This window comes from Gymnoscopelus braueri (assembly GCF_963280865.1).
Source record: "Gymnoscopelus braueri genome assembly, chromosome: 4".
NCBI classification, from domain to species: domain Eukaryota; kingdom Metazoa; phylum Chordata; class Actinopteri; order Myctophiformes; family Myctophidae; genus Gymnoscopelus; species Gymnoscopelus braueri.
In genome coordinates, this window is record NC_137605.1 from 8,888,140 (window position 1) to 8,906,146 (window position 18,007).

General features: G+C 42.1%; 1 protein-coding gene across 1 annotated transcript; it reads left to right on the forward strand.

Annotated features, from left to right (window-relative positions):
* On the forward strand, positions 1-16,566 carry rnf115a (ring finger protein 115a). Its single transcript, XM_080427047.1, has 9 exons — positions 1-139; positions 3,741-3,799; positions 5,552-5,606; positions 6,765-7,156; positions 8,251-8,319; positions 9,131-9,203; positions 10,034-10,127; positions 10,759-10,874; positions 13,136-16,566. Exons 1-9 carry the CDS (start codon positions 62-64, stop codon positions 13,250-13,252), a joined length of 1,053 nt encoding a protein of 350 aa, XP_080283173.1. The 5' UTR covers positions 1-61; the 3' UTR covers positions 13,253-16,566.
* Positions 16,567-18,007: the final 1,441 nt, after the last annotated feature.

Below are 18,007 nucleotides of genomic sequence, written 5' to 3' on the forward strand. Positions count from 1 at the left end.
GCAGCAGCAGCAGCAGACGGGTCAGTGTAGAGAGGGGGGGTTCGGTTGAGGAGAATCCAAGATGGCGGAGGCTGCAGCGGTTTCCCCGCATCGCTTCTTCTGCCACTGCTGCAAGGGCGAAGTCAACCCCAAGCTGCCGGTCAGTCCTGTCCGTTCCGTTCCTGTTGTTTTGGTGGTGGTTCTGTCGTCGTTGTCGCGGTTGTCAGTTCCGCCTGGCGTGGGAAATACACCCGTTTCTGTCGCTAGCTAGACGCTAGCTTAGGGCTAAAGCTAGCTGGGGGCTGTCGTCCAGCTATTATAGGGGCCTGTCTGCTGTTTTTGTTTTGTTTATATGTCAGGGGGCTTCGACATTAAGGCTTGTCCGCTTGTAATGTAGTTAACAATTAAGGACAAGCAATTCCCAACAGCATAATGTTGTTGATTTGTTCGCCAGAACACGGTATAAAATGAGTTTTTTGGGGTTGTGTTTGTGCAAGCCTGTCTTTGCTGCGGTGCGTTTTGAAAGTTGCCGTTTTTGACAGCTAGCTGCATCGTACTGTATGTAAACATACATACATACATACTAGTAACACAACGATACGTCTAACGCAGTGTTTCTCAAACGTTGACATTTCAAGGACCCACCCTTAACTCTGACGGTGTACAAATGGGGTCCATTTGGTTCCATTTGTACACTGTCAGAGTTACGGACCTGTAAGGGCCAATTCAGGAACCCTGAGAGTCCCTGGACCCCATTTAGAGAAGCACTAAAATGAGAGCCTTTCTCTTTCTTCATCGTTCCTGATGTGTGTGTGTTCCAAGTCCAACAAGGTTGCCAACCATGGCCTTGGATCAAGACTATCATAGATGTGTTTTTTTTTTTTATCGAGGCTTGACTTTTACTTTCGCATCTATCATAGATATGCAAATCAATCGATACATCGATGAAATACATCTATGATAGTCTTGATCCAAGGCTATAGTTGCCAACACTCCCTTTGAAATACAGAATCGTCCCTTGTTTTGGAAACTTAACAGACGTGTCCCTTTATTGAACTGATGAGGGACACACTTCAGTTCCTTGTTTTTGGGGAATCAATCAATTATGACATCACATCTTACAAGTTCAGACGGTTCATATACATTGATTGATTGAATACCTTTTTTAGCAGTTTGACCCCAAAAAAAATCACAGGAAAGTACAGTTCAATATAAGGTCTGCTAGGAGGATTTTTATTTATTTAAGAAAGCCTATTTATTTCCATTGGGGTCCTTTGTACTTAATTGATAGAAACATTAATGACAGACAAACATACACTACTATGAAAAACATCATATAAACATTAATACATGTTGTTAATCAGACTCTAGACGTGGTAAGCTGGACCTGAATTGTCTGTACTTGGACTGCTCTGTCTACTACACCAAATGTCTTTGCCAAAAATCTCTGATCTACAAGCTCGCAACGCATTGTGCTGTTGCAAGCTTGTAGTTCTGCTATTTTTGCCTAGCCCAGCATATGGATGTTGTGGTTCAACCAGTGTTGGATGCCATGGGGTTTAAGTCAGAGCCTTGTATTAGACAGTTCCGCCAATAAGGGGGCAGAAACAGTGCCGGTCACGTGGTCCATGTAAACAGTTACAAATGCTCATAGACTTCAGTGCATTCCGTAAACTTCCGGTTTTAGGGCTTTGTCACTATTCACCAATAGAATGCTGTGTAGAAGACCTGGCCCGGGGAAAGTGACGCAACTCTCCTTGAATGGCTCTGGTTGAAGTGGTTCATATTGTCTCTGGTGGAAACCTCATATGCCCAACTATTACTTTTCAGGATCTAGTAGCAGATCTACAAGCTCAACGCGGTGCCAAGCGATGCATTTTGAGCTTGTAGATCTGCTTCTTTTGATGCTTTTGTGTGACGCTGTAGTATGGTCAAGTAGTAGGGCATTAATTTAGGAAAAAACAAAGTTAAAATACGGAGATGGGAGATTTCTGTCCGACAGCGACAGCAACAATATAAAACCTGTAATTACAGTGAGATTTTATCTTTTTCTGGGCGTACCTTATTCCTCTTGGAAATAAGGGACAACCAGTCGGGTGTCCCTTACTTGAATTTCAGGTATTTGGCAACCCTAGACAGTACACAACACGATAACATAACGTAACTTATACAATATCATCATAACAACATTTAGCTGTAGTCTGTTTCACAATACATGACAAATTCGTAACATAACTATACGATCTACCAACAGTAGGCTGTTTTAGTTTCGTTCTTAGATGGGAAGTGAGATGACGGTGGTACTTTCTGTATTTAAGTTGCCGTCTTCCTGTTTCACTTTGCTATCATTCAAGTTTCATCTTGTCTGTGTAGAATAGATAGTTTGGTGTTGCTTAGCTAGACAGTGATTTATCCCTATTTCTGACCTGTGTGTGTGTGTGTGTGTGTGTGTGTGTGTGTAAGTGTATGTTGTGCTGTGTGTGAGAGAGACGCACGTGTGTGTCAGTAGGTCAGCCAGGCTGTTCAGCTATTGTAGTTAAACCTGCCTGCCTGCTCTCCCTGGTATCAGTGCTGAGGCATGGCTCTCATGTCCTGTGAATGCAACACTTCAGTTTAAATCTGTCACCACTTTGTGTCACTAGGCCTGTCACAATTATTACATGAAAACCTGATCGCAAATACTTGAGCTAATCACATAACTGTAATCCCAGGTTTCCAGAAGATGGCGTACCTTCCTTAACTTTCCCAGGAAACAAACCTAAGGTTTTGGCTCACCTGCCAAAGTGGCTGGTAATAAAAAATACAAATAAAACAGCCAGGCAAATTTACCAGCCAAACATTATAAATAGCTGTTTAGTACAACTGAAGCTATTTCCTGTATGACAATGTAAAAACCCAGAATGATGGCTCTTCAAATTTATTTGCACACCAGATAGGGTTGGGATCCAGAACCGGATCCAACATTGAGGAACCGGAGTAGGTTCCATCACATTTGGAACCATTTCTGGAACCGGTTTTGAATTTGTGTCATCTGTCATTTTTGATTTTAACCACTTTAACCATTATTTTATACCATTGCTATTTTTTTTTAAAAATCATGAAAATGTTTGCAAATATATATATATATATATATATATATTTTTTTAAAGCGAACATTTGTAACTCAAATCTTTGCTTCTAGGGATTCTACAAATGTCTTCTAAATCCTACAGTTTAAAAATAAGAACGTATGTTGCTATAATCAGTGGTTCTAAAACTTTTTCATGTCAAGGGCCCCCAAAATTATATGTATTTGGCCGTGGACCCCCATCTCTAAATATGTTGTTCTAGGAACCCTCAGAAGCCGGGATTTGAATTAAAAATCTTATATATTTGCACACATTTTCACGATTTTTCAAAAATAGCAGATCTACAAGCTCATGGCGCTTGTAGATCTGCTATTTTTGATTAGCCAAAGTATAAAATAATGGATAAAGTGGTTATACAGATGCGTTCCCGGTTTTAATGGAAAGAATCGGACCATTAAGAGGGAATCGTTAAGGATCCCAACCCTCTCAATAATTTACCAGCCAAAAGAGGAAATCTACTCGCCATTTGCAGTTGGCGGGGTGTTAATTTTGTTTCCTGTTCCTGTTCAGTTTCCCATAGCTTCTTGTGATTGGCTCGGCTGCATATTTGAACCGGAAACACATAATGACACCTTCATACGCGTTTCCTGTTCAGACCTGCCTAATATCAGCAACTCTCTTCTCTCTTCACAGGAATACGTTTGTCCCAGATGTGATTCAGGCTTCATAGAGGAAGTGACGGAAGACTCCAGGTGAGAACTGACCTCTGATTCCTTTAACAGATAAAGGAACAGAAAACTAAAGCAAAACTTTCCATGACACATGTGTAGGTCCGACCAACTGGTAGGACTGAACTGAATCTTAGCACAATAGTAAGGACTTGGCAGCAAGGTTATAATAGTTTTGAATTTTTCAGTTTAGTTTAGTTTTAGGTGGTTTTGACTTTTTCTTTCTAATTAAGTTGGTTTTGATTAGTTTCTAGAGCGGATTTGCTAGTTTTTTTATTAGTTTATATTTTTGAAAATGCTAATAGTTTGTTAGTTTTTGCGACCCACACATCTGACCACTTTAAGTCCGGACTAAAACATTAGGCTTTAGTTTCCCCAGCAGACCCCATAGCATAGAGTGGACCCCATAAGCATATCGCTAGTTAGTAGTTAAGCAATTTGTTGTTAAGCAATTTGTTGCAGTCAAAAGTGACATTTTTTTTTAATGAATGTGTTATTAGTTGTCATTACACACACATCCATGCCTTGGTTGTCCCACACAAGCCCCCACAGTCTCTCGTAAGTCATGTTTTGCGGTGAGCATTCGGCACAGCTGCCAGTCAAAGTGACTGTACTGGCCAATCACAGCGCGTCCTTTCCGCGACTTGGCAAAACACATAACGGCGTAACATCTGTTTAGCAGACTACGGTGGCTCGTGTGGGACAACCAAGGCATGGATGGGAGTGTAATGACAACTAATAACAGATTCATGAAAAGTAGCGTTACGCTTATGGGCACCACTCTATACTATGAGGGCTGCTGGGGAAACTGGACGACAGGGGCTATTTTGCCAATAGACCCCATGGCCAGTCATTTGGGATCAATATAATTAGGAAAATGTTATTTAGTCCGGACTAGGCTCTATGCACAGCAGCCATATTGTGAAGACATTCACAGGTGTTACCAATGATACTAATGAAGGCTCTGTTCCATTCTGGTCAAACAGAGTCAGGGTGCTGACGTTGTGCATGTTGACTCACTGGAAACACTCTGCTACACTAGTGGGTCTAACATTTGTGTCCAGGGACCCTCATGGTTCCTTAACCCATTAACTGCTAGAGGTATTTTCATATTTTTTTAGCCAGTGCCAGAGTTTTTCATTGAAAAAAATAAAGTACTCAGGAGCCGAGATACAGAATTTTTAAGTTAACAAGGAAGTGGATAGGAGTCTAGATCTTTAACAAATCATATCTCCTTGGTCTTTGGGTCAAATTGGATTTTTTTTTTATTTTTAAAAAATCGGTTCGCGTAGATCTACGTGATTGGCAGTGAATCAGTTAATAAAAAAACTATTTATTTCTTTTAAACATTGAACAATGAGTTTTCACTATGTTAGTTTCAATGATCAATCGAATGATCAAAATGATATGTTTGGCTGCCGTGTTATAAGGACAAGAGGCTCTATGCACAGCAGCCATGTTATCACTTCCTTCACAGGTGTTACCAATGATACTAATGAAGGCTCTGTTCCATTTCGTGTAGCACAGTGGTTCTTCTCAGATATTTCAATTTCCACGACCCCCATAACTCTCAGAGTGTGCAAATGGACACTTACGAGTCTATTTGGTTCCATTTGTACACTCTCAGAGTTAGACACCCGTAAGGGACCATTTGCAAACATCCTAGTGTTTTGCCAATTATTTGGGATATTTTTGCAATATCCCACCCACAGGTTGAGATATCACTGGTCTAGTGGATGCTAATGTTTTGTCACCCTTTGTGCTTGTTGCCCTCAGTCTCCTGGACGGCGGGGCCAACGGATTAGATGACACAGCTACACAGTTTGCAGAGGTACGAGTCACACTGTTGGGGGTGGGGGGTAAAACAATCTCTCTTCTTTGTGCCCCCCTTTCCTAGCCTGGTTCCAGACGAATCTGCCATTGCAAAAAAAAAATGCCCTTGGCAGATTAGGTCTGGCCCCTCGCAATAGAAATTGGATTTCTCTCCCTCCGAAGTCGTGAGGGACCAATCAGGGCCCAGTATGCAAATATGGGGGCGGGTTTATCACCAGAGCCATTTCTTCCATGGGATCATGTCATGCACCGAAAATAGCCTATCTACAAGCTTGATTTTCTTTTCCCGGTTATTAATAATTTTAAGATTAAAGAGTTGAATTGGTCAAACTAGCAATAGAAGCGTCTTTCATAAAACCATAATAATGTTCTGGAATATTTCAAAAAAGCAAACGTTAATCTGCAATTTCTTTAACTGGTTGTCGATTATGTAGAACAGCTTTAGAACATAGGTTTACTAAAACATGATTTTACATGATGTGCTTATTGTGTAGGAAACACAGCGCTAGTGTGGAGGACTCCTTCAACGCTGTTTCACATACTGCAGATTAGGAAGACTTGGCCTAACAGTGTTTTAGGCAGTGGTGGAAAAAGTACTCAAATGTTTTACTTAAGTAAAAGTATCAATACTGCAATGTAGAAGTGCTCTGGTACAAGTAAAAGTCTTGAATTAAAAAAATTACTTGAGTAAAAGTACAAAAGTGTTATCAAAATGTACTTAAAGTACCAAAAGTAAAAGTACGAAAATGTTTGAAAATAGCCGATCTACAAGCTCACAACGTGTTGCGATGCGACGCGTTGTGAGCTTGTAGATCTGCTATTTTCAAATAGCCTAGGCATAAAATAGGGCTAAAGTGGTTAATGTATGTTTTATAATGTAATAATTTATATCTGCAAAGTAACTAGTAACTTAAGTTTTCAAATAATTGTAGTGGAGTAAAAGTACACTATGTGCCTCCGAGATGTAGTGGAGTAGAAGTAAAATAATTGAAAATTGGAAATACTCCAGTAAAGTAAAAAATACCTCAAAATTGTACTTAAGTACAGTACTTGAGTAAATGTACTTAGTTACTTTACACCACTAGTTTTTAGGCCTTTCCAGTCGCTACATTCCATTGTGCTTTTAAACCACGTCTCCTCCCTCTCTCTCCTCCAGCTCTGGCACCTCCTGTTCGTGGAGCGTCCGTTCACAGTGGACGCCGACAGCCCCGACTCGGAGCCGCGGGTCCCCGGCGTGATAGGAGGAGGCGTCGGCGGCGGCTTAGGAGTAGGAGGGGGTCTGGGGGGTCTGAGCGGGCTGGGCTCAGTGGGGGGTCTGGGTCTAGGAGGAGGAGGAGGAGGAGTAGGAGTTGGAGTTTTAGGAGGAGGAGGAGGGCCCTTCGGGGGGTCGGTCCCAGCTGGTCTGGGGTCACCGCTGGGCGGCCTGCAGCTGGGAGGCGCCGGAGGAGGCGAGCACTGGGGGCCCGGTCGCCCCCCTCGCCTCAACACCCAGAGGAGGTATCGATCCCGCGGCAGCAGCAGACCGGACCGCTCGCCGGCCGTGGAGGGGTGAGTGAGCCCACGCCCCCCTTTGCACCCGCACGCATAACCCCAGCCACGCCCCCCTACACACAACATCCTTCTAGTACGCATTAATTAGACACTTTATCTTTTAGCACAAATGCGTTCCCATCAGTGTAGAGAGCCTAGATGGACAGCAACTATGACGCAAAACACGCCATCCAAGTGTCCTTTTTACGTAGGCATTGTCACTCTTTTAATAAGACAGTCGATATTAAATCCTGTGGGTTAATCACCAGATGAGAGAGAGAGAGAGAGAGAGAGGCACTCGCAAAGCAAGTGTTGTTCGGCCTGGTGATATAAACATAACTGACACAAGGAATTTATGAACAGAATGTTTGGATTACGGAGACATTTGATTGCAATCTGATTTGATCGCTCTGCTCGTCAAATATTACTCAACTACAAGGGAAAGTTGCTCTGTCAAATTTGTGACGTCCAGAGACGATTTGTTTGACCTAATTGGGTCACAATTCTGCCACAAACCTGAAATCCGGACGTGATGTTACTCGGAGCAACAAATGTCACAAACTTGACACCCGGATTTGATTGGCCAGGCTTCACGTGTCATAGTAGCCTGGCTCCAGCCCCCGAAATGGCTAGCCTCGCATTCAGGGTCGGGTGACGCTGTAATAGTCGGAGTTTTCTCGGTTGAAAATCTAACCGGCGGCCCGACCCGATCGGGTTAATCCAGTATGAATCAAATCGCTAAAGAGTCCCACTTTGGCCACGTCCCCGTCTCAGAAAACGGCTGCACTGAGAGGGCTTTCAGACTGAGTGTCAGGCTAGTGTCATAGTGCTCTGATCAAGAGCTACTGGATTTTCAGGCCGCAAAGCCAAAAATCTCTAAAATAGTGAAAATAGCAGATCTACATGCTCACACCACAATATGACTGAATACAACTTCACCTGGTATAGGAAGTATTTTGAGTAGAACGTGTAAAGCCAGGTTTTTGCCACAATCACATGCATGTTGTAGTACTTGAATCAATTTGTTGCTAAAACCTGATTTTTCCCAGTAATCCAGCTATAAAGTGTAGAGATAGTATATTTATACGGTGTGTTTTGTCTCTCTCTCTCAGGATTGTACAACAGTTTCTTGCTGGTCTGTTTGCCAACTCTGGAGTCCCTGGTTCCCCTCCCCTCTCATGGTAAGACGGTGTTTATGAATCTGTTATTTATATAGCATTATTGTTTAGACAGGTAGCTAGGTGTGATGTTTACCTGGTATCCTAGTTTCTTTGTATCTCTACATTGTTGTCTTTATACTCTACTTAATTGACTTTTTGCCTTGTTTGTTGACGAGAGTTCATGATATTTACTCTGATCTCGCACTTTGTTAGTCGCTCTGGATAAGATAGTATGCTAAATGCCTGAATTTTCTCCCTCTCAGCTGTCCTACTGTCTGTCTCTCCTACACTGTCTGTCAGCTGTCCTGCCTCTCTTATACTGTCTGATTGAAATTGATTGATTGACATTTTTATTAGGCAAAAGAATGTAAAACAACACAGTTACATTTATAATGCTTTTGTCTAAAAGGTCTGACCAGAAAAGTCCTTGCGGACTTGTTTCCGTTGGGGTCCTTGAATTAATTTCATAGACATATATATATATATATATATATATATATATAGTAGCAACCAAACAGTTCAAAAATCAACATAAAAATACAGAGAAAAAGTACACAAAAATAAAAAATATATACAAAAAAAGGGGAGGGGGATCGTCTGTCTACCGGGAAACTGGTACTACCTCCTCTTATGGCCTAGTTTTTAGGGCTGTTTTAAATGAGCCCAGCGAACTGCATTTTTTGAGGGATGGGGTTAGACTATTCCATACCTTGGTGGCCGTGCTGTAGAAGGAGAATTTGCCCATGTTTGTTTTATGGGTGGGTGGTACCAGATTGTTGTTTGTCTCCCTATCGTCTGTCTAATAAGAAAGTATGTGTGTGTGTGTTTTCAGGACGGGGATGTTGCACTCTAATCCAGGGGACTATGCGTGGGGACAGGGAGGTTTAGATGCTGTCATAACACAGGTACATCCCATAAACACATGACCTATCTATCTTATCTATCCATCTATACACACGTGTATTAATCTGTGTGTGTATTAATTGTGTGTGTGTGTGTAATAGGCATGTAAAGATTCACTCAACTCACAATTCTGGATTCATGATGCCATTCTCACGAACAAAATTAGATTGCAGACAAATTATTATTATTATGATCATTTTCATTATTTCTCTGGCAAAAACTGGAACATTTTGTTTATCTCGTCTATATATCGCATCGAACATTGCAGATCTCTAAGCTCACAATGTTATTGTCAGCTTGTAGATCTGCTATTTTGAGGCCCAGTCAAATACGTTGTTGTCGTCTTTTTGGTGAGTTGTAGCTATCTGGTCATTACAGCAATCTAACTACAATTCCCAGATTGTCTGTTAGAAAGGGAACTTAGTCTCGCTGGATGCAGCGCCCTAAAGCAAACGCAGCATGATTTGATCTGCAGGGCTCTGTCAGAGTCTACATCATAACAATCTCAGCAGTTTGACAAATAATACACTGCGTTCACAACTAAAGCCTAATTTATACTCTGTAGTACGACAGTGTTGCATGCCACAAAAAACTAGTCTGTGTGGGGAACAAGCACATTCTAAACTAGATTACACACATAGAGCATTGCGCTTTATTTTACAATTCACCAATTTGAATCGTCGCACTTTTGTATCGATTAACTGTCTTGTGATGCAACGTTACATCCCTAGTTTGTATGAATATATTTTGTATGTTTGTGTGCATGCCTGACAGTACAGTATATTAATGTGTGTGTGTGTGTGTGTGTGTGTGTGTGCGTTTGCACGTGCAGTTGCTAGGACAGTTTGAGAACACAGGTCCTCCTCCAGCAGAGAAGGACAAGATCTCGTCGCTCCCAACAGTCAACATCTCTCAGGAACAAGCAGGTCCGTCTCATCTTCACTTTTACCTTCATCATCTGACGGCACCGCACGTTTTGACCTCATTGTTAATATAAAAACTAAACTAAAAACTAAAACTAGTTAAGAAAATTAGTAAAAAATAAAAACTAGGCTGTAGAAACTAGATGCCTTGGCTTGCACACGCTCTGCATTACTTTGAAAGTCACCATATTGCTGTGCAGTTCACGGGGGCATCCGCTTTACGACCTTGAAAGTGCTTCCGTTGTACACACTGTATGACGGAAGCATTAGAAAACTGTCTCCAGACAGACTAGACTTGGCCTAACAAAACTTTTCAGTTTAGAAATGCATTTTCTGTCTTGTGAGTGTGAGACTATACTTGTGAAGACCAAATGTCCCCACAAGTATAGTAGAATTTGAGAAATAGACATTGTTTGAAATGGTTGAAAAAGATTTTAATAGTTAGACTTACAATTGGAAAAAACACACAGCAACACGTTGCCAATCTACGAGCTCAGCAATTTATTGGCTTTTTTTCTGGCAGTTTTTCGGCTATCTTTCTGTTATTTTCAATGCTGTCCTAAAATTCTGATGTCCTCAGAAGTATAATAAATAACGTGTGTGTGTGTGTGTGTGTGTGTGTGTGTGTGTGCAGACTGCAGTATGGAGTGTCCTGTGTGTAAGGAGGACTTCATGCTGGGAGAGGCAGTCAGACAGTTGCCTTGTAATCACTTCTTCCACTCAGACTGTATAGTGCCCTGGCTGGAAATGGTGAGTTGACTTTTTTTAATAAGTATTTGTACGCCGTCTGTCCAAGGCTTACATTTGGCATGTTACGCATATATCTAGCCTCGTACTCCAGGCTTGATTTGTCAGAAAGAAAGTCTGTGGAATGTTGAAGTGAGAGTGGTTAGAAGGGAGCAGCGTGGGCAGGAGCAGCTCCATGTTGGCCTGTCACGATCACCACATTTTACTTGACAATTCATTTTCACACAAATAATTGCACATTTTGATGATATAAAATGTTCTATCTAACAACCAGTCGCAAAAGCACAGACAAGACTCTGGTCCTGTCACCATTCAGTCACAGTTTAGCCACTCCCCCAGCGAGTGAGCATCTTGCTCATTCTATCCTGTTTCAAAAAGAGTTTCTCCACACCTCCATTCAGAGTGGAGCGAGGTTGGAGGGCTGGCCACGCGAGGCATACGGTCTATCTGACTAGGGGTGTAACAATTGATTAATCAGTCGACAGTAATATAGCAATATGTGTATTTGCAATTCGAAGCCACAGTATTTTTTTGGACAACACACGTAGTGTGACTAAAGGCAGGTACACATTGCAGGACCTTAAAGTGCTCGGGGGGTCATCTGATCGTTAAGCATAACACACTGCAGGAGTTTATTTCTTGAAATCGGCTGTCATATATCGTTGTGGTTTTCACACTATATGATTGATCCCCGACAAGGGCTGACACACTGCAGGATAGTTCACTAGGATGCTATCTCCAGAGTCAGACCAATACATACATTTGTGTTTATTCCAATTCATTTTAATCGACGTATCCCGTGATATGCCTCTCTCCCTCTCCCCCTCTCTCTCCCTCTCTCTCTCGCACCTCAAGTGCGCTGAAGTCAGTGACAGCGTTGCCATGTCCGCTTATTATAAGCGACTTTGGGATACTTTTTCTGTAAAGTTGCTTGAAAGTGTAGTTGCTTTTTTGGCCTTGTTTCCTAATATTGTTTGAACCAGTTGTTCTAAAACATTTTCATGGGAAGGACCCCCAAATTAATAATAATAATTAATTGTCCGCAGAGGCGCAGACGACCTCCCCCTTCTGAGAATATGTTGTGCCATAGACCCCCATACAAGATCTGTGTGGATTTGGAAAATATTCCACAAATTCCCCCCCCCCCCCCCCATAGCCTATCTACAACGTGAGCTTGTAGATCGTCTATTTTCAAGTATCCAATGTATTTGTATATAGGCTTCATGCATAGTCGCTTGTTGGGCTTGTTTTCACAAACCTGGTTGCTTATTTCTCTCGCAAAATCTGGCAACACTCAGACAAACATACACACACACACACACACATACAGATCGCTCGCTCTCTGCGTCTCTCTCTCTCTCTCTCTCTCTCTATCTCTCTCTATCTCTGTGCAATAGTCTCAAATAAACAGCCCCCCTTCGAGCACGCTCGCTCATTCTGTTTTATAATAATGTTTAACTTAATACAGGACTGGACAGTAACTATGCGGGAGATCTGTTTGTTGTGGACCTTCCATAGCCACGGTGGCTGTAATGTGCTCTCATTGGCTGTGGCGCTGATCTCCTCGCAGACCCCTTTCATACTGTATGATACTGTGAGATGTCTAGTCGGCGACAGAGCTGAATATCTAACATGGTAGTTATCTGAAAACGGTCGGAAAGCCGTCGCAGAGCGGATTATCGCGCCCATATCGTCTCGCGGTGCCTTTCACACACAGCGAGCATTATCTCGCAGATCAAAGGCCGATCTGCGTCAGATCGGGAGGTTTTGTCGGCGAGCGCCAAAAAATGTCGGCGACAGCAATCTCGGACCAAATCTCCTGCAGTGTGTACGAGCCCTTACGCTGAGTTCACACTGGCAGCTACGCCGAGTCACTGTTGAAGTGTTGATCAACACGCTCGTTGGCGGCAAGCATGTGTCCGACTAGCGAGAAAAATGTTAAGGAAAATATAAAGCCTGGTGTTAAAAAGAACACAGAACTGGCTGATGGGAATCATTAGTCCTCCCCCCCCCCCCATTACAAGCAGAAATTGTGTGAGTGGGAAATGTTCCACAACACGTAGTCATTTTGTACCTTTGTAGCTTCAGTTGAGCTCAACTTGGATTGTAGATTCGTCGGGCGTCACTTTGTATCTTCATGTCGCTGGTAGCCTGTAGCTTTGTATCTGACGGTGTGAATGCAGCATTATGGAGAATTAATTTAAAATATCTCTCCCTCTCTCTCTGACTCTGTCTGTCTGTGTGTGTCTCTCTCTCTCTCTCAGCACGACACGTGTCCAGTGTGCAGGAAGGGTTTAAACGGAGAGGACAGCAGCAGTCAGCTTCCGTCAGAGCCGTCCCCCTCCACCGACCCCCGAACACAGGAGAGATGGTCCTTCTGAGACCCCCCCCCCCAACACACACACACACACACACACACACACACACACACACACACACACACAAATCACATCTCCTCATTCATGCAGCCTCATGTTTTAACTTGTTTAAAGGATTTTTTTTTACAACCATTTAGACAGATTGTGTCTCTGAGTTGAGATCTCGTCCTTCATTACCAGACATCCTCCTCCTCCTCCTCATCATCACATCACGTTCAAATGCACTGCTGTAGCAACACTGTTTGTTAACCACACACACACACACACACACACACACACACACACACACACACACACACACACACACACACACACACACACACACACACACACACACACACACACACACACACACCAGCCATCTTGTCAACCCCTTAAATCAGAATCAAAGAGTAGTAGCGCACATTAACCACTGAAACCCTCTATCCTTAGTGAAACGGACCTGAAACGCAAACTGTACTTTTTTCCATCCACACCATATCTCTTCGCTGAAAATAGCCGATCTACAAGTGACGCGTTGTTGAACTTGTAGATCTGTTTATTTCTTTGCTAACTAGTCCATACACCCGCCATTTTCCACCCACCGTCCATCCGGGCTGTGGGACCGCAGCCACGACTATTAGATCCCATAGTCTCCCAAGGACTGTTCACGAAATCACCAATAAACAGCTTAAATTTGGGGAAATTGAACAATGGGCTCCGTCACGGGTCTTCATGTGCTAATGGTTAATGCCCTGTGTGGAAGCTCGACCCACTGTGGGAGAAAGATGCAGAACAGACAGAGGTTCCTTCATTTTATAGCAGGATGTTCTCGCAAGAATATGGATGCTGGGGTTCAGAATAGGTCCAGGGATGGGACGATAATCGTTTGTCGTGATAAAAAAAAAACGCTCACAATAATCGTATCGCAGAGATTATAATTTATGGTGAAATTGTCCTCCGTCATGCACAGGATGAATTGGCTTTTGTTGAGCTGCAAATTCAGTACCACTTCAACCCTCTATACTTGATAAAACAGACCTGTACAGAGCTCTTATTTCACTCTACACAAATCGATGTGTTGCGCTGTGAGCTTGTAGATCGGCTATTTTTGGCGAACGTCCCCCACCCAGAATAGGGATGCTGGGGGTTCAAGTGGTTAACAAAAGTGGCATTTTAAGTTTTAAGCCCATTTTGAAAACTTAAAACTTTAATGATTATCCGCCCAAAACCAATGAGTACCATTGGTGGGCTGTGGATACTATCGTTAATCGCGACGTGTGATGTTCATATCGTCCCGTCCCTAATTAGCTCCGTTTGCCAACCTTTTTTATTGCAGAATTACAGTGTCTGAAGAAGACCGATAGGCTGGAAACGTCTAACTCTCTATAACTGTGCATTAAAAGGTCTGCAAAGGGAGCTATTAGTGTGAAACAACCCTGATACATCAGCCCTTCACTGTCTGACCCACATATCAGTCTGGCCGATATACCCACCATTAATTGACGTCGGCAATTATGCAGCCGATGTTTCAACCACTTTCAACCTGGCTATTTTGGCCATATCATTATAGCCCAAAACCTTTTTTCAGACATTTTGGAAAATGGCAGATTTACAAGCTCACAATGCGTCATGAACTTTTAAATGGGCTGTTTTCATAAACTAGAGGTTCGGTCCGCCCGCCGGTCCTCCCCTGAGCCAATTTGTACTGTATATAAGATGTTTGAATCGGGCCAAAACATCTGTGATTGGTGGTCTGTGTGGGACTGTTTTAAAATCAGGATCGACATCGGCCCGAGCTCTAGTCCACAATTCCATTCACATACTGGTCCATTTTTGTTATTTTTTGGGGTGTAAATACGTGCCCTACTTTGGTGTATGACATTGTCGTGCAAAGGTTCCGGAAATAGCCAATCTACAATGCGTTGTGAGCTTGTAGATCAGCTATTTTAGTTTTTTTTTTATTAGAATTGTTGAAAGCGGACGTGGTTAAGTTTGTCTGTGGGTTTCATAAATATTGAACCAATGGGAAGATTAACAAGAGCTTGTGATTAAGTAATGACATAGGATCCATCGGAACACAGGTTCTTGTTTCCATTTCCTGAAAAGTACCGGTTTTGGGAGGTTTCCACCCGCCAGAGACAATATGGGGACACTGGTCCATTCACATACTGGCACATGCTTTCCCTTCAGTCGTTTTGCATCCCTAATACGTAGGATGTGACGTACATACTGGTACATGCTTACCCTTCAGTCGTTTTGCATCCCTAAAACATAGGATGCGGCGTACATACCAGCACACGCTTTTCCTTCAGTCATTTTGCATCCCTAAAACGTAGGATGCGACGTACATACCGGCAAACACTTTTCCTTCAGTCGTTTTGCATCCCTAAAACGTAGGATGCGGCGTACATACCAGCACACGCTTTTCCTTCAGTCGTTTTGCATCCCTAAAACATAGGATGTGACATACATACTAGAACATGCTTTTCTTTCAGTCGTTTTGCATCCCTAAAACGTAGGATGCGGCATACAATACCGCACACGCTTTACCTAAAGTCATTTTGCATCCCTAAAACGTAGGATGTGACGTACATACTGGTACATGCTTACCCTTCAGTCGTTTTGCATCCCTAAAACATAGGATGCAGCGTACATACCAGCACACGCTTTTCCTTCAGTCGTTTTGCATCCCTAAAACGTAGGATGCGACGTACATACTGGCACATGCTTTTCCTTCAGTCGTTTTGCATCCCTAAAACGTAGGATGCGACGTACATACTGGCACATGCTTTTCCTTCAGTCGTTTTTGCATCCCTAAAACGTAGGATGCGACGTAAGTGCACGGTCAGGATGCAGATGAAACCAAGTATTTACCAAAGGAGGATGCAAAATAAGTGCACAGGAGGTATTGGAATGCAAAATTAGTTAAAGAAACATGAACTGAGACCTCAAATCACGTTAAGGATTTGGTTTTCTGATTAAATGGAGGATAATGTGTCCTGCAGAGGATGTAATGAAGGGAGCGAGGCCTCAAAATGGAACCCAGCCAATTGTTTTTGTCTTATTGCTTTCCATCTCTCTCTCTGATGTATATATTCTGAACAGAAGGCATCCCTCTGTCATTTTATTCCTCTGATAAGGACTGTCTTTTTTTTTTCTTTTTGCATTTTTAATCACTTTTTTATGTAAATACGTTAAGTTCAACAAACTTCTGGTTTGAGAATAAAACATGGAACGAATTGAGAATGGAGAAATGTGAAATCCCTTGTTATCAAACTGTATATTATATATATAAGCAAATCTGTATGATGTATTAATAAATTGGGGAAAAAAGAGACTCTTGTGGTTCATTGATCAGTAGCTAGTAGTAGTAACTGCGTTGCTTGATCTAAATACTTTTAAAGGTGGTGTAAGTGATATTTTTGTGGTTAAAATAATTTGTTTTTGTTTTCTTATACATTTAAAGCTTTATATTCGAGTCATTAATTAGGAGTCATTGCTAATTTAGTGTTCGCTCAGTAATGGTCTCTCCAGCTCTTTAATAAAAAAATAAATGCGCAGGTCGGGATACCAATTTGAAACCAATCAGGAGAGAGAACCCCACAAAGATCATTCACCAGCTTCTGTTTTATAGTGTTCCAGCTCCAATTTGTATCTGCTCAATGTGTTTCTTTACTTACAAATACTTGTTTATCTTGTATCCTAGCACAGTAAGGTACAGTGTGCAAGGTTCTGACTCAGTAGGTTATTAAACAGGGGTCTTCAACGCTTTTCAGGCCAAGGACCCCATAGCTGATAGAGGGATGAAGAAGGGACCGCTACACCATATTGTATCAAATAGGGCTCTGTTACTTGTCTGCTGTTTTTTCCTTTAACACCAAACCTCTTCGCCGAAAATAGACGATCTACAAACTCAGTGTGAGCTTGTAGATCGGCTATTTTTGGTGAGTTCCCAGCAGAATAGGGAATAGGGGTTAAGTGGTTAATGTGGAAAAAAGAATAAAAGTTCCTATGATATAAAGGTTTTCCGGCCCCCCATTAGTAACTGAGGACCCCCCTGTTGGAAGTCCTGTGTTGTAAACTATTTACGTACTGTATGTAAAAACAGTAAAGTGCCCAGTACCAGTATCCTTGGCGAGTTGGCGTTCAACACAGGCCTCTAAGGTTATTATTCTAGTATTGACTTGAGTGCACTTATATTCATTTATATATTCATTGATAGACTATAAACATGTAGACATGTACAGCACATGACTGCAAATTGCTCTGAAATTCAGAATAACACATTTCCACGAGTGATGGCAACATAAAATGGTAACAACTGAGGATGTGTTGCAATATCCTGCCTTAGTCCCTCTTGGGAACTTGGCAGTACACCTATGCCATCTACTGACTTAAAATGGCACTACAGCTGATTGAAAAAAACGAAACAAAAAACACTTAACTGTGGCCAAATATGATCCGTATCACCACATACAGTAGGCATGCTTATCCATTGTTAATATTATATATTTTCACTTGTTAGATGTATTGATGGACTGTACATAGTCACACATTCAAAGATGCAGTGCACAGTAAACCATGGCCCCTTTGATTTTTTAGAAACACATTTAGCACTATTTATGAACCGTCTTTGCTGAATTCCTGTCAAAACCTTTGCCACGTTGTGTTACGTTACTTTCGGCTGGTGATGATTTAATCAAACTATAAACACAATGCAAAAATCACCCACTTGAAAGTAATGTTTGAAAAATCATGCTCATTCTGACAAACCGT

Excerpts from the sequence above, each read along its gene's own strand:
- rnf115a (XM_080427047.1), top strand. The coding sequence starts at position 62 with ATGGCGGAGGCTGCAGCGGTTTCCCCGCATCGCTTCTTCTGCCACTGC. Across the intron at positions 9,204-10,033 it reads TAGATGCTGTCATAACACAG|TTGCTAGGACAGTTTGAGAA; the intron begins GTACATCCCATA and ends TTGCACGTGCAG. Across the intron at positions 10,128-10,758 it reads CATCTCTCAGGAACAAGCAG|ACTGCAGTATGGAGTGTCCT; the intron begins GTCCGTCTCATC and ends GTGTGTGTGCAG.